The following is a 15,215-nucleotide window of genomic DNA, read 5'->3' on the forward strand; positions in this document are numbered from 1 at the left end:
CTCCACTAAGATCTTGCATAGGCAAAAGGCCAAAAGGGGGTTGTTTGTCCGTGACCTATTAAAATCTACTACTACATGTCTTACACTGTCTGAGTATCAAGGCATCAGTTCATCTTGAATGAACTAAAAATCCATCATCCCAGATTCTCCATCAGTATAGCTTGTTAGAGCTGCAGCTAAAGCTGCATTCCTTTCTAGTGTCACCATATGATATTATCTTAACATTGGTTTATTTGGACAGAGCGTAAAGCTGCAGGAGACATGCTGGGGGTGAACAGCTTTAGCTTGCCTAAATCCAAGCAAGAATGGACTCTATGTGCTTAAAAGTCAGCTGAAGCTCAGGGAAGAGTCTAACCCACCTGCTTTCTGTTGCTACCTAACACAGGCCCTAAACTAGTTAGCTTATTCCCCCCATGCTAATCTGGCTCATGCTGCTGGCCCTCCCCTTGCACCCTGGGCTAGTGACTGAGCCACCGCTGCTCGGCATGAACAGTGCCTGGGGATGCAGAGACAGCCACTCAAACTTGGCACCAGTCTCCCAGAGACAGAGTGGCAGTCAGGGCAAGGTACTGGTTGGAGCTGCAGTGGTGCTGCTGCCTGGGGAGCAGAAGGCTGCTGCTGGAAGGAGGTGGTGGTGGTGGTGGCAGTGGTGCAGCTGAGGAGGCAGGCCCCCCTCTGCTCACCCTGCATGCCCTGGCACTCTGAACGCCGTCCCTAGTGCCTTGTAACTTTGGACACTTAATGTAAGTGGACTGATTTATGCTATCTGTTATTAAATGTATTGTGTACGTTTCTTTAATTTATAAATTAGGCTGCAGGCAAGTAAATGACATTCCTTGTACGCTGCTTCACTTACCAAATTGGCTATAAAGGCTTTTCTGTGATCATTAGTTTAGTCCCTCTGGACTTACGCCAGCCTAGGATGGGTATTCAGCTGCTCATATCTGAGGAAAAAACAAGGCAGTGTGTGTGTGAGGGTGTGTGAGTGTGTGTGGCAGAAAGTGCAAGGAATTTCTGTACTAAAGATGTATTGCTGGGTACATTTAAGGCCAAGATTTTGCTTAAAGCATAGTTCATAACAAAACAAACTGCCATTCATAACTCTGAGCACAAGTAAAACAGCAAGCCAGGATACTGTAATATATGCCCAGGTCCCCTCCTATTCTCCAGGGCAACCAAAGGGTAATGTATGTACCCCTAAAGGTTTGCAAGTCACTGTTTGTAGAGGCTGTGGCCACCAGTGACAGACAAAAACAAGAAGACGAGTGTGTGGCAAAGTGCTGAACAGAACAAAGGCCCTGAACTGCCAGAGCCTCTACGAACAACGCCAAACAGTGATCTAAGAAAAGTACTCTACTTGAAGTCAAGCATGTTGCTCAAGTGCGTGTGTGGCCAGTTCAGAGCTGCCCTGTGATGCTTTATGACTACCATGCATCATCCTGCCTCCAGCAGATTATGTGTGAATGCATCGGTTCATCTGAATGGGGAGATATGAAAGAAGAGCCAGGACAGAGAATAATAGCTCTAGAAGCCAACTCTGTGAAGGTTCAGGAAAAAAAAAAAAAGACTAGGAAAACAGTTCAGATAGTAACTTTCTCTTCAAACATCACCCATCTTTTTAAAATTAAGCTTTCTTCCGAAGGCCACCACAGTTCCAGCGAACATAACTGATGAGCTGTGGCTACTGTTTATCATATGGATCACAACCGTTTCACTCCCACTGTAAGCCTTCTCCCATGTGTGTATGACTTACTTCATCTCTTTATGTAAACTCCTAATTAATTTTGGATGAATCATGTTGGGTTTTTTATTTCCTGGGTTTCTGCAGTCAGGATGGGTTTGGTGCTTCTTCTGCATCTTCCTTGTTCTTCGGAGCACACTCCATTAGCACCCCTTGGCTGCAAACTCTCATGCCTGTACTGCCCACTGCCTTCCACTGCTGTGCCTCTAGTGCACAGAGTCTGAGCAGCTTCTTGTCACCAGGCCCAGGCTTCTTTACCGCTTTCAACCAGAAAAGAGAACAATCCAAGCAGGTTTCTTCCCCGGTTCTATTCTCTACTTCAGATAATAAAGCTGCTGTTTGTGTTGATGTTTGTGTTGGTGCTGAAATGCTTGCTTACACTGTCCCCAGGAGTGGTTAAAATCCTGTTTGCAACTTGTCTTTACACCACAGAGTAGGAAAGAATCACAAAAACCAGATCATTTCTTCTTTCAGCAAACAAGAGAAAGTGTAAGGAAAAGAGTGCTCTGCTTAAACACCCTCTTTATTGCTCTCCTGAGTCTTAAAGCTATTTGGTATCATCTCCTGCTGTTGCCCTGCCTGCCTGTCTCCCCACTGAATGGTTAAAGACAAATACACCTGTGTAACAGCATGTGTTGGCTTACCTCCTGGCCCCTTCTTTCCCTGCTTTCTCTGGTCCTTCTGGTCTGCAGCCACTGCTCCTTACCATTTCTCCTTCACACTTAGCTGCCTCTACAATTACCTAAGGCTTGGCATTCCACACTTTTCATAGCTAAATTATGCCTGGCAGCTTACTCAACACCATTACCCCACAGTGCCAAGTTTTGCAGTGATGAGCCATACATGTACATAGGAGCTACACTGACAAGCCAGTGGAGAATGAAGCTGGTAACAAAGTAAAAAGGTTGGATGGAGAACAATTAATGAAGTAAGACATAACCTAATACAGTTAGTGAAGCAGAATGGTGACAGAGAACTTTCCTTTGGCACCCACTTGTCCTAGCAGAGGATTTTAGCAACTTACTGAAGAGAGCAAGCTGTTTTGTACATATTATGGAAATCACTGGGCAAGAGGATGTGCAAATGTCTATTGGACCATGTGATCTCTAAGGCAGGAAAATATCACACACGTTCTTTAAAGTGCCTGACCCATCACAAATGAGTGAATAATCGTAAACCAAGTACTGTGCTGGCAGGGACCTCATGGCCATTAAATTCAGCCCCTTGGTTTTGTGAGCACCACCAAAACCCACGTCAAAAAATTTAACATGAAGATAATCACTCTTTTTGTTTTCCAGCCTCTCAAGCAGATTTCAAACAGGGGTGCTGACAACTTAGGCAAATAACTGTTTGCTACACTGCCAAGATCCTATATTAGCTATTAGCTGTTAGTTATGTCTGGCTTGTTTCTCCCAAATCTCCTGCACTTGTGAATGAACTCTATACTTCCCCAGCTGCATTTCTCATTTTCTTTTTTGCTGCCGCAGGCCACCCCATGCTAGCTTGTTCTGAGAAGATTTTTCCTTCTGTCCTTCCTTCCTTTCCCTTCCTTCCTTCCTTCCTTCTTCCTTCCTTCCTTTTCCTTCCTTCCTTTCTTCCTTCCTTTTCCTTCCTTCCTTCCTTCCTTCTCTCCTTCCTTCCTTTTCCTTCCTTCCTTCCTTCCTTCCTTCCTTCCTTTCCCTTCCTTCCTTCCTTCCTTTTCCTTCCTTCCTTCCCTCCCTCCTATCTTCATTCCCTCCCTCCGTCTCTCCCTTCATTCCTTTCATTCCCTCCCTCCCTTCATTCCCTCATCCCAACTTAGTGCCAAGCCATCCTCACACAGCTCTTCCATTTTGAACCCCAGCTTCAGCAACCCCAGTCTGAGCTGCAATGACGCACATCTAACCCAGGCAACCACATCTCACCATTTGTGCCACTCTCTTGCACTGGCCACAGGGAAAAGCTCACTTATGCATGACTTTTTCTGACTTCCTGGAGTCAGTCCTGATCATACGGGTGTTACAGTGAATCGCCTTTTACTATTTTTCACTTTTCTAAGGCTACTTACAGAGGTAAACTGCAAATCTTCTGATCATGCTTTTTAAGCTTTCTAGGTCCTTTATTTCTGCAATCCCATCACAATGAAACAGTATTCACCAAGCTAATGTGGTAGCTCTGAAGAACTCTCATAGAACTCTCGTTTCACAGGTAGCAGCTGTATCTTTTAGATATTATGCCATCCTGATGTCAGTAGGGACTGATTTTCACAAAAGAGAAGCAAAGTCACAGGGAAGAATAAGAAGTCCTAAGGATCTCTTCTTTCTCCTCTGAATATTTTCCTGAACCTTGATGTTAAAACCATGTTTGAGCTACTGCACTACCTTGTGGGAACAAGAAAGAGACTTCAGTGCTTTAAAAGCATTAGGCATGATTGTAGGCTGAAGTAAACTGCTGCAATGCCATTGCAGTACCAATATCTCACCTGACACAAAGAGTTCATAGGAGTATGTAGGAAACAAAACCTAGGCAAGTAAGAGAGGAGCAGGCTAAGACACTGTCATTCAGCAGAAGTCAGTTTTAGTACACTGAAGCAGCACGTGGACTTCTGCATGTAGCTGTACAAGCAGTCCTTTGGGGATACTGCCCATGGAGGGTGTGGAGGGTAACCACTGCAGCACGGTTCTCATCAGGGTTTATCTCTAAACAGGTGCATAGAACAACAGAGACAAAAAACAGTCTTCAATGAAAAAAAGATGGAGGAACTCAAGTAGCTACACCAAATTTTGTTTTTGTCACCTATGGATTTAGTCATATAATCCATGTTTATCTGCAATAGCAATGACATCATGTTTCTGCAGAATATTTGCAAAGAACTGTCTTCCAAGCAAATCTGAAAATAATCATTGTGTATGTACAGAGGTCTTAGATCACACAGCAACTCCAGTTTGACATAAAGCATCATGCAATTAGCTTGTCATTACAGCAAAATTAGCATTCATAGTTGCTAAATATGGATTTGTGACCTGTTTAAAACAGCAGAGGACAGTGTATTTTATAAAAGAGTCAATTTTCAGGATGATTTTCTAAACAATATTTGACAAAGGTAGTGATTAGGCTAAACAAGCATTTGGTATTCCGTCACATTCAAAACCCTTCCATGGTAACACAGTTCCACCTGTTTATTTCTCTTGCCAGACTTTGCGGGTAGGGGAGCAGAAGGGAAGAACCTCTTTTTTCGCCAGAAGTCAAAATCAAAGGAAGATTTTCAAAGGTATATTCATTATTCCTTCAGAGGAAGTATCAGCAAAAGATCTTTTCTCTGACATGTTTACTCTCCAAACAATAACAATTTCTGAGAACGCCTGTTTAGAAGAAAGTTTTGAGTTTTGAGTATTGCATTGCATCAAGAAGAGGAGTACAGAGTTGGAAACTGAATTCTTCTCTAGAGAAGCTTAGCCTGTAAATCAAGCCAGTACTGTGCAGTATGAGGTAAGAGTGGGAGAATAAAAGATAATCTGTTAAAACCACTCAAGTCTATATACATGAGTCTGACAAACTCACTGTATTAGTGATCTACAAATGGCACATGGTTGGGATAAGGATAGCAGTCTTGCTGACAGGTTTTCACACATATGCATAAGTATGTGTCTGTGTACAAACACATACACACACAGAGACACAATCTGGCTAAAAGCCAGGCTGCAAAGCTTTCTCTGCCCCTGATCTGATGTGTTCTTTGGCATGCAACTTTTTAGATAGAGAGCTTTATTATAAATATGCATTTGTGTTTGAAAAATATCTCCTGGAATTTAAAATCACAGTTAGGTCTGAACGAAGCATCTCGGTAAGGAGTGAAATCTTTTACTCCACTGCACAAAGTTCTTTAATTTCCTCTGAAAAGTCCCAGACGTAGCTTGTTTATTCTTAACCAGTCTTTCTTGTGTGTAAGGAAACTAATAATTTTGCAGCTAAATATTGCAATTGGTATGCTAAAAGCAGAACACCATGCATGTCATGGGGACAGAGCATATTAAATTATCATAATGAAACCAAGAGATGAGCCCTCCAGCATGCTGTGGATAAAAAAGTCTTCATGATGTATATATACAGTTGACTTAAAACAGAACAGTGCTGGTGTCACTGATTTTATAGAAAGCTGCTGCTGCTGTAGAGCCAGCAGACAGACAGGACCAAGGGAATACAATGCAGGTACAATGCAGGCAGGAAAGGAAGCAAGAACCAGCTCCAGAAATATGTGTCAGAGTAGCAGAGGCCATGCAGCTGCAGTCCCCAACCGAGGGAGAGGTGTGACATGCATATGCATGAAGCAAACAAAATTTCACAACAGCACACAGATACACTACCGATTGTGGGTTTAGAAGTATGGGGTCAGAAAATTCACTTCAAGGGGTGTGGCACCTCTTCTCTCCTGAAAGGTAATGTTTGGGCTCTCGTGTGAAGCTGGATACACCTGTGAGTACACTGAGGTGGAGAAGGTGCATCTTCATATCCTACAGACCTAGCAGATCCCAGGTTGTTCTTTCAGATTCAGAATGTAGCATAGCATGAGGCCTGCACATGAGGGTAATTCAGCTGTGAAGCAGCAAGCAAAAGTTCAGAAGACAGGTGAGCTTTGCTAATTTACTATCACTTGGAGTTCTGGGATAGGAAAATCTCAGGAGGTGCAGTCACACCCCAGGAAAGAAGAAGGAACTACAGAAAAAAAGTTACTACAATGGATTTGTTTGTTTGGAGAAGATTGTCAGTGGTCTTGAAAAATATTCCTGGATACATGCTTTGAATTACTCACTTTCCAAGTGCCTGTGGTCCTATTGCACACAATGTGCATGAATGAGTTGTCTTTTTTTCCTGTTTCTATCCGGTTTCAATAAAGTCTACGTAAAGAATCAGTAGTTCTCAGTACAGTGTGTAACAGAATGCATAAATCAGGAGGAATGTCTATCCAGAGGCCATGGTATATGCACCTATCAGATTGCCCTTAACTGAGTCTGACACAACTCACCATTATGCCACCAAAAGGAATCCAAGATTGAATGTAATTTTTTTTTTTTTTGTTCTTTTTTTTTATTTCTTTCTCCCCCGTGTTTTTTCTTCAAGATCCTGACATATGGATTATCACAAACTCTGTCAGGATCATCATAAACTATGTCAGGTTGAGGTTTGTGGCCTGGGTGGCTGATTCTTGCTGGGGATGTGATGCAAATAGGGAAAAGGGAGGAAGTGTTGACTGGAACAGTACCAGGATGATACAGCTTACTGACTCAGGAGGCTCTGTGGTTCATGGGACAGGTGGGTGTCCAGCCACCTGCAGGATTCCAAGGTCTGAAAAGGGAATGCCTGCCATGCTGCTCAGCAGGCCATGAATGGCTGTGTGGACTAAAGGACTGCTTTTTCCCGGGACAGACATTCATCTATGGCTTCCACTTTGTGACTTTAACACTACTGAGGTTTAGACGGTTTTCACTAGGTATAGTGGCACTATTGTTCGTGCAGCATCGTTTCACGGTAAAAAAAAAAAAAAAAGCAGTTTGCTGCCAGTCAAAATTACCTTTCCCATACATAAGAAAACAGAAAAACAAGGGCAAAACCCACAAGAGTAAATTCCTGGGAGACAGACAAGTGCTAACACTTTGTATAAGCATGTCCACACTTTCTCCCTTTTGGCAGCACAAAACAAACTCTCAAATTAAAACTGGCAGCTGAACTCTGTTGGTGAGAAAAGGGCTTATCCCCATAAAGGTGTAATACCCAGAAAACATGAAGCTTGTCAATTGCACAGGCCACCCCTCCCGCACCCTTAGAGGTGTGTTACTGTCATGGTTTGGTCTCTGCTTCCAGCATATTTCCAGCTTCTCTACACACAGCTGATACTCATTCCGACTCATTAAATAAAATTTGTTCTTACTGCTGCTGTTCTGTGCTTTTTAATGTTTGCTGAGTTTGCTGCAGGACTGGGACCAGCTGCCTGTGTCTGAAGAGCTGCTAATGTTTATGAATGAGCCGCTGCATACAGTAAGCGAGGCCAGCTGGAAAGCCCAGCAATACAGAAAATACTGACTGATTCTTCTGTTGCTTGTTTCCAGGTTAAATCACTTTGCTCTTCAGCATCTCACCTGTAAAACAGGGTTATGAACTCAATTAAGCTAGAGGAATATGGCACTGTCCTGGCTTTTTGTATGTCTCTTTTTCATATGTTTGCTGCTGCAATGCATTGACTTACTGAAGCACGTGCTAGATATACGTATTTCCCCAGTTTTTCTGCTCACATAAGCCACCTGACACATAGCTATTTCTGGATGTGTAGCCTGCTGAGCACCACAGGTATTACTGCTGAACATCTTAAGACTCAGGCTCATGGGCAGATCCCCCAGGTTTAGCAAGTTATTCCATGTAAGCAGAGCTGTGGTCTCTTTGTCCATAAGTCATAGCACATAGCAAACAGGGCATTGAGTTTATATAAGCTTGCAATGCAAGAGGGCTAAGTGAAAGTTGCATTATTTTGCATTTGCTGTGGCTTCAGAGCTTGTGTACAGAAGCCTCCATGGCTTAGGTGGTGCCTATTGATGTCATACACCTTGTCAGCACCCTCAGGCTCATGTGCATTCAGATCACAAAAAGTACACCCAAGGCTATTTGGGAGGCCTCTGCAATATGCTTTCATCCTATCTAATGCTTATGCAACCCTGTTTTCCTTATTAGCTCTATCCTGCCACACTAGCTAGCTCTTGCATGGGTTGGGAGATACCTGGTACGCAGAGAGGCAATTGCTGTTTTCTTTTCCTAAGAGTAAGAGCAATTTCTGCGCATATGTCCTTTGATTAACTATGGTATGTCTCTCTTCATCGTGCTGGTGTCTATATATGTGTGTGAGGTGGCCCATTGCCCGCACAGATTACACGTGCTGCTCTCTTACTGCTGTCCATGCCTATACAAAGGCTCCCTTGCCTCTTGCTGGGATCCCAGAGAAAGGCTAGCTTGCATGTGCAGGTCTTCTCCTGAAGACCCTTCTCTTTCCTTTTTTAGATAGTGGTTGCTATATAGCAATTACCTGAAGCAGATCCCAATTAAGATGAAACAATACAGGACCCTGGATCTTAGTCTTTCTTTACCTTTCAGGGACTTCATGGACTAAACTCCTTTGGATTGCATTCAGAGTCAAAACACCGGGAAAAGTGAGGCTTGCTTTCTCTGCTTGATTGCCTCCTATGCCTCCCTTCATCTCTTGTTACAGCCTGGCTTCTTCGAAACAGTGAATCTGTATTTTCTGTGTTTTCCTCTCTGTTAATTGCAAGATCTTAGCCACACCATACCCCTCAAACAACACATAGTTGGGCTCAAGGTTTAATAAAGCAGACATCAATCCATTACAGTATCATTTGTTGTTGCTGCCCGGAGATTTGGGCTCTTCCTACCCCCTGCTGGTTATAATCCTTTCATATTTATCAAAAGAACTGTTTCATTCTGCTATTCTTTACCACCATCTATATAACGATACTCCTTGTAGTCCTCTGATAGTTTCAGATATGCAGTTTAGGGCAGAATTCAGAGTGTTTTCAGCTTTGTTGCCAGAAACATACACTGAATGTGCCTAGTGCCTGGTAAGAGCTGGTACATACACAGATGCCGATGCACTTCTTGCTGCAGATTTAAGAGCTGGGGTAAGTTATTCTGGACTTTGGCTCACTACCTCCCACTGTGTCCATTGCAGGTAATTCTGCCTGAGTATGCTTTTAGGTGGCATCATGACAGGGATTACTTCCCTGCAAAAGCATCTTGTGGGTTTATATGTTTAAAAAGCTGCAGGTTACAAGAATCAGCAGACGTTCACTGGGAGAGAGTGAAGAGATAGCATGAAGTGGCAGAGATGGTGAGGAAGACCGACAAGGACACATGGATACACAGTCAGCAACGGTAGCTCATGTATCTTGTCTTAGGTCCCTGGGCTCAGGTACATTGCTGCAGCCATCAGGTACACCCCTTGGACATACATCACTGCTGTTGCCCTGGTTGACACAACCCAACCATGCAGGTACCAAGCTGCCACCTTAACCCCAGCCGGGTTTTCCAGTCTCTCCCCGTGCCTCCTGCCTGCAGCTGGCTCTCTCTCTGCCTTCTCTTTCCTTGTAGATGCAGGCAACAGCGATGCATGGAGGCAGGGGATTGCACAGACACATGAGCTCCACTGTAGCATGGGCAGGAAGAGACTGAGTGGTTGGGTCATTCTTCCTCCATCCTTCAGTGATCCTCTCTTCCCACTCAGTCTGCCCTTTCTAAACACCCTCTGGGTGGCTGCAGCAGCAGGGCTGGCAAGTGGGAAAAAAACCCAGAAATAGAGGAAGCAACGAGAAAGGAAGCATTTGTTCAGCAGCAGCATGGCAGTCTGAGGGCTGAAAAAGTCTGCCAGGGTGGTAGGGTGCAAAGATGCCTGAAAACACAGAGCAGGAATGAAAGGTAGAGTGAAGGTTACTTCAGCTCTGAACAGATCAGGTATTTTGACAGAGTTCTGGCTGGGGTGGGGTGGGGGTGGGGGGCTGGCAATCACTCTTTAAAAAGACTGGTGTGTGGAGAGGTAGGCAGAACAGAATCCTAGTTCTCCCACTCCCTGAGTTGCCCATCACAGTTTTAAACAGACACTGCAGCCAGTCTACCTTCAGCCCTGTTATGTTTGTTGAGTATCCTAATATGATAAACAGGACATTAGTATTTATTATGTTGTTAATAATCACCATTAGCAGTATTTTCCATATTATCAACATAGTTTGAGAGGTCACTGGAGGTTAATGAAAGAGCCTGCTTGGACCCTTTGAAACAAAGCCCCATGTAATTTTTCAGTGCAATTCCCTATGGATAGCTGAGCATGTTATTTCACGTCTCCAAGATGTTAGTTTGAGCCACTCTTTCTAGCACAATGGCAGAATTACTGAGTGAAGTTCTAGGGTCATTGTTCAAATAGATCAGAACAGATGATCTTACAGGCCTTTTCTGACTTTAAAAAACTACTAATCTGTGAACAGTTCCTCTAGTGAGGTAGGAACTACTCCACTGAGACCTTACAGAGTCATATAAATTCTTTAAGGTAATTTCAATTAAAAAGTTCTCACTTTTTTTAACCAAGATAAAGCAAGCATACTTAACTCTGAAGCTGAAGCTGATTTGCTCAGTGAAAAAGCATTGCAGTTATACTATCCCCTACCCTGGGAAAAGTCAGCACTCCTTAAGATGAAGATTTGCAAAGACTCATCTTCTCATGACCCTCTTCCATTTTAATTATAGTTTTCTCTTGTGAAAATACTTTTCTCAGGAATCCAGTACCCAGAGCACTGTCTGGCTGATTGAACAGCATTCTCCACTGTTACTGACTGCCAGGTTTTTGTGTTTCTTCTTCTACCCATACAATCATAGAATATCTTAAGTTGGAAGGGACCCATAAGGATCATTAAGTCCAACTCCCTGCTCCTCACAGGACTACCTAAAGCTGAACCATATGACTAATAGCAATGTCCAGATGGTCCTTGAACTCTGACAGGTTTGGTGCCATGACTGCTTCCCTGGAGAGCCTGTTCCAGTCACCAACTACCCTCTCAGTGTCTCTACCTTTTCCCAGTGTCCAATCTGAACTTCCCCTGATGCAGCGTCATTCCATTTCCTAATGTCCTATGGCTGTCCCCCAGAGAGAGGCCATCAGCACCTCCACCTCCTGCACACAGCAGTACATATAACCAGGATTGCCCCTTCCCCGGTGGAGAACCTTGCACTTGCTCTTGTTAAATTTCACATGGTTGGTGACTGCCTGGCTCTCTAGTTTATCCAGACCTCTCTGTAAGACCTCTCTATCCTCAAGGAAGTCCACAGGTCCTCCTAGTTTAGTATCAACAGCAAACTTGCTTAATGTACATTTGATTCCTGCATCCAGGTCATATATCCATATGCATATCCAGATAAAAACATCAAAGAGCACTGGCCCTGAAATCAAGCCCTCAGGAATCCCACTGGACACTGGCTGCCAGCCTGAAGTAAACCCATTTACTACAACTCTTTGAGCCCAACCTGTCAGCCAATTGCCCACCCAACATATTAAAAATTTGTCTATCTGTGTGCTGGACATTTTGTCCAGCAGGATACTCTGAGAGACTGTATCAAAAGTTTTGCTAAAATCAAAAGACCCACATCTACTGGCTTCCCTTGGTCAACTAGGTGGTTGACTTCATCATAAAAGGAAGCTGAGTTAATCAGGACTTTCCCCTTAGGAACCCGTGCTGGCTATGACCAATGACTGTGTTGTCTCAAGTGTTTTTCAGTAACTCCCAGAATAACTTTCTCCACAATTTTATCAACCAGTTCTGAGGATGAAACCTCCATCAAAACAGAGAGAAAGCATCTCTCCTGTCCTGCTAGGTACCTAATGCAGTTTTATGCTCTTATATGTCTTGCAAGAGAAACAAAAGTGGCTTTATTCTGTTTCTCAGCAGCTCAGGAAGAGTTTGAAGTGAAGTAGCATGCTGGAAACCCCTTCACAACTGTGCTTTTCATTTCCACTGTGTCCAGAGGAGCATGAGACCTGCAGCCCCAGAGCACAGCCAGAGCTTTAGGAACAGACTGCAACTTTCCTCAGCCCTTAACCAGATGAAGGTATTCCAACTGGGAATAAAAACGGATGACTTTTATTTGCTCACCTTTGGAAAATGTTTTAAGAGCTACTGTAGTGAATTCCTACCCATTATATGCATATCAATTATTCATAATTTTCATCAAGGAAAACCAAGACATGCTATACTCATGCAGATGAAAGAAATACGTAATGTTCTCTCTCCCCCCCAACCCCTCCTCCCTCTACACCTCATACATTTTCATTTTGAGATTTTTCTTGATCCATATATACCTGAATTTGGAAAATGTGTAGGGTTTATTAGTAATGAAACTACAGGGTTCCATCGTCCCGTCCCCCCCCTGATTTTTCATAGATTTATGGATCCATAATCATTCACGTCACGACTGAGGGAGATGAAGCTGGACATGGTAATAGCCCTTAAATCCCCTTCTCTAAGCACTCAGATCTTCGCTGTCAGCAAGATTAAAACGGTCAACAGCAGTCTTCATGTGTCTATATCCCACACGGAGCGCTCACAACAACTGGAGCTGTGGCTGGCAGGGAGAAAAATACAGAACTGCTGCTGTGCATGATAGTACTGAGATAAAGAGAGAAGAAAACAGGATTGTCAGCCTTCGTAGTGCTGACAAGGACTGGTGTTAATTCCTTAATCAGGTGAATGCACAGAAGGGAGAAGAGTAAGAAAAAATAGTATGTTGCAGTTTAACATGCGGAGACAATTTCCTTTCCTAAAGCATAAAGGCAGTGAAAGAGAAGCACCCAATGTCCTCCTGGAGCCCAACAAGGGGAAGAATGATGAAGGCATGCATGTAGATAAGCAGAGTGGCTTTTCTGCTACTGCTCCATTGAACTCCCAGCCCCTGCTGCTCCTGGGACCTGAGGGGAATTACAACTATTATGTGGATGATGAAGATGAGGAAGAGGAAGAGAAAGAACAAGAACAAGGAAAATGGCCAAGTGGAGACATATTTGATGGAGAAAAAAAGCCCTCATCATCCATTCCTTGCTCCCCTGTGCTTTCCTCTGGAGCCCTGGCTAAGGCTTCCACTTCACCCGTGCTGAACATCAATGTTGGTGGCCAAAGCTACCACCTCACCTACCAGGCAGTGGCCATCTATCCCAAGACGCGCCTGGGCCGCCTGGCTACCTCCACTGACCGTCGCTGCCAGCTGGGCCTGTGCGATGACTACGCTGCCCAGGTAGATGAGTATTTCTTTGACCGGGACCCGGCTGTCTTCCAGCTGGTGTACAACTTCTATGCCTCGGGGGTGCTGCATGTGCGGGATGAGCTGTGCCCCCGTAGCTTCCTGGAGGAACTAAGCTACTGGGGTGTACGGCTCAAATACACACCTCGTTGCTGCCGCATTTGCTTTGAGGAGCGCCGTGACGAGCTGAGCGAGCAGCTCAAGGTCCAGCGTGAGCTGCGCTCCCAGGCAGAGGCTCAGGAGAATGAACAGCTCTTCCACCACATGCGTTACTATGGTCCCCAGCGCTGGCGCCTCTGGAACCTTATGGAGAAGCCCTTCTCCTCTGTCACTGCTAAGGTGATGGCAGTGGCCTCCAGCTTCTTCGTGCTTATCTCCGTGGTGGCCCTGGCACTCAACACAGTGGAGGAGATGCAGCAAGTAGACCATAAAAGTGGTGACAGCCGGCCTGTCTTGGAGCACATTGAGACCCTGTGCATTGCGTTCTTCACACTGGAGTACCTGCTGCGTTTGGTCTCTACCCCAGACCTACGCCGCTTTGCCAGCAGCACCCTCAATGCAGTAGACCTTATTGCTATCCTGCCCCTCTACCTGCAGCTGCTGCTCGAATGCTTTGCTGATGACGACCAGCCCCGAGGTCGGGGCTCTCAGCATGAGCATGATATCGAGAAGGTGGGACGGGTGGGCAAGGTGGGACAAGTGCTTCGCATCATGCGCCTCATGCGCATCTTCCGCATCCTCAAGCTGGCCCGCCACTCCACAGGGCTTCGTGCCTTCGGCTTTACCTTGCGCCAGTGCTACCAGCAGGTGGGCTGCCTTTTGCTCTTCATTGCCATGGGCATCTTCGCCTTCTCTGCCATGGTCTACACAGTGGAGCACGATGTCTCCAGCACCAACTTCACCAGCATCCCTCATGCTTGGTGGTGGGCTGCCGTAAGTAAACACATCTCACCTTGCTGGATAGCCAGTGACCCTTCCTCCCTTCCCATTTCCTTCCTTGCTAGTGTTGATGACAATCTTGCAAACAGCAGGCTCAGATCAGTGAACATCTGCTCTGAATTCTGAGCTTACAGGACATATGCACTCACTCACGCACACACATGCATGCACTCATTCACCTCTGCTGTAAGCTTAAATCAAGGCTTAATCAGGCAGACAGTGCTGAAATTTCTGTCCAACCAAATACAGACAGTACTTGCACTTTCAGAGAAGTGGGCAAAGACAGGAAAGGCAAGCATTTCTCCACTTAATCCCATTGTCAGTGTTGCCAAAAAAAAAAAAAGTGGGGTGGGGGTGGGGGCGGGGGCAAGGACACACGACCCAAAAACTTTGCATCAGGCTAGCTGCTTGTAGGTGGACACAGGATTTTCTTTCTTGTTCTTTTTCTGCAGATCTACCGTGACCCATCATACAACTGTAAAATGATAAGACATAGTTTATTAACTATAGTCTGGTCACTCAAACTTGTAAAGCCAAAGCTATCCTAGAACTCTGGCCATTAAATATGCATTAGTACCAACAGCTGTTTTACACAAGAGATTGTGTTCTGTTCCTTAGGTGGCACGTCTAAGGCACATGTCTGCACCCACACAAAACACTGGAGGTTATTTATACCGTGCTGGACTTGGAGAGGAATAAATACAAAAAGAAGCAGAATAGC

General features: G+C 44.7%; 1 protein-coding gene across 1 annotated transcript in view; it reads left to right on the forward strand.

The window, feature by feature from the left end:
• The first annotated feature begins 269 nt into the window (after positions 1–269).
• Positions 270–15,215, forward strand: part of KCNV2 (potassium voltage-gated channel modifier subfamily V member 2) — a 29,343-nt gene continuing 14,397 nt past the window's right edge. The window contains exon 1 of the mRNA XM_080372091.1: positions 270–14,488. Coding sequence (XP_080228217.1) covers positions 13,043–14,488 — 1,446 coding nt within the window. The 5' untranslated portion in view covers positions 270–13,042. The remainder of the gene's footprint in view (positions 14,489–15,215) is intronic.

The sequence above is a fragment of the Falco punctatus genome (genome assembly GCF_963210335.1).
Source record: "Falco punctatus genome assembly, chromosome: Z".
NCBI lineage: Eukaryota > Metazoa > Chordata > Aves > Falconiformes > Falconidae > Falco > Falco punctatus.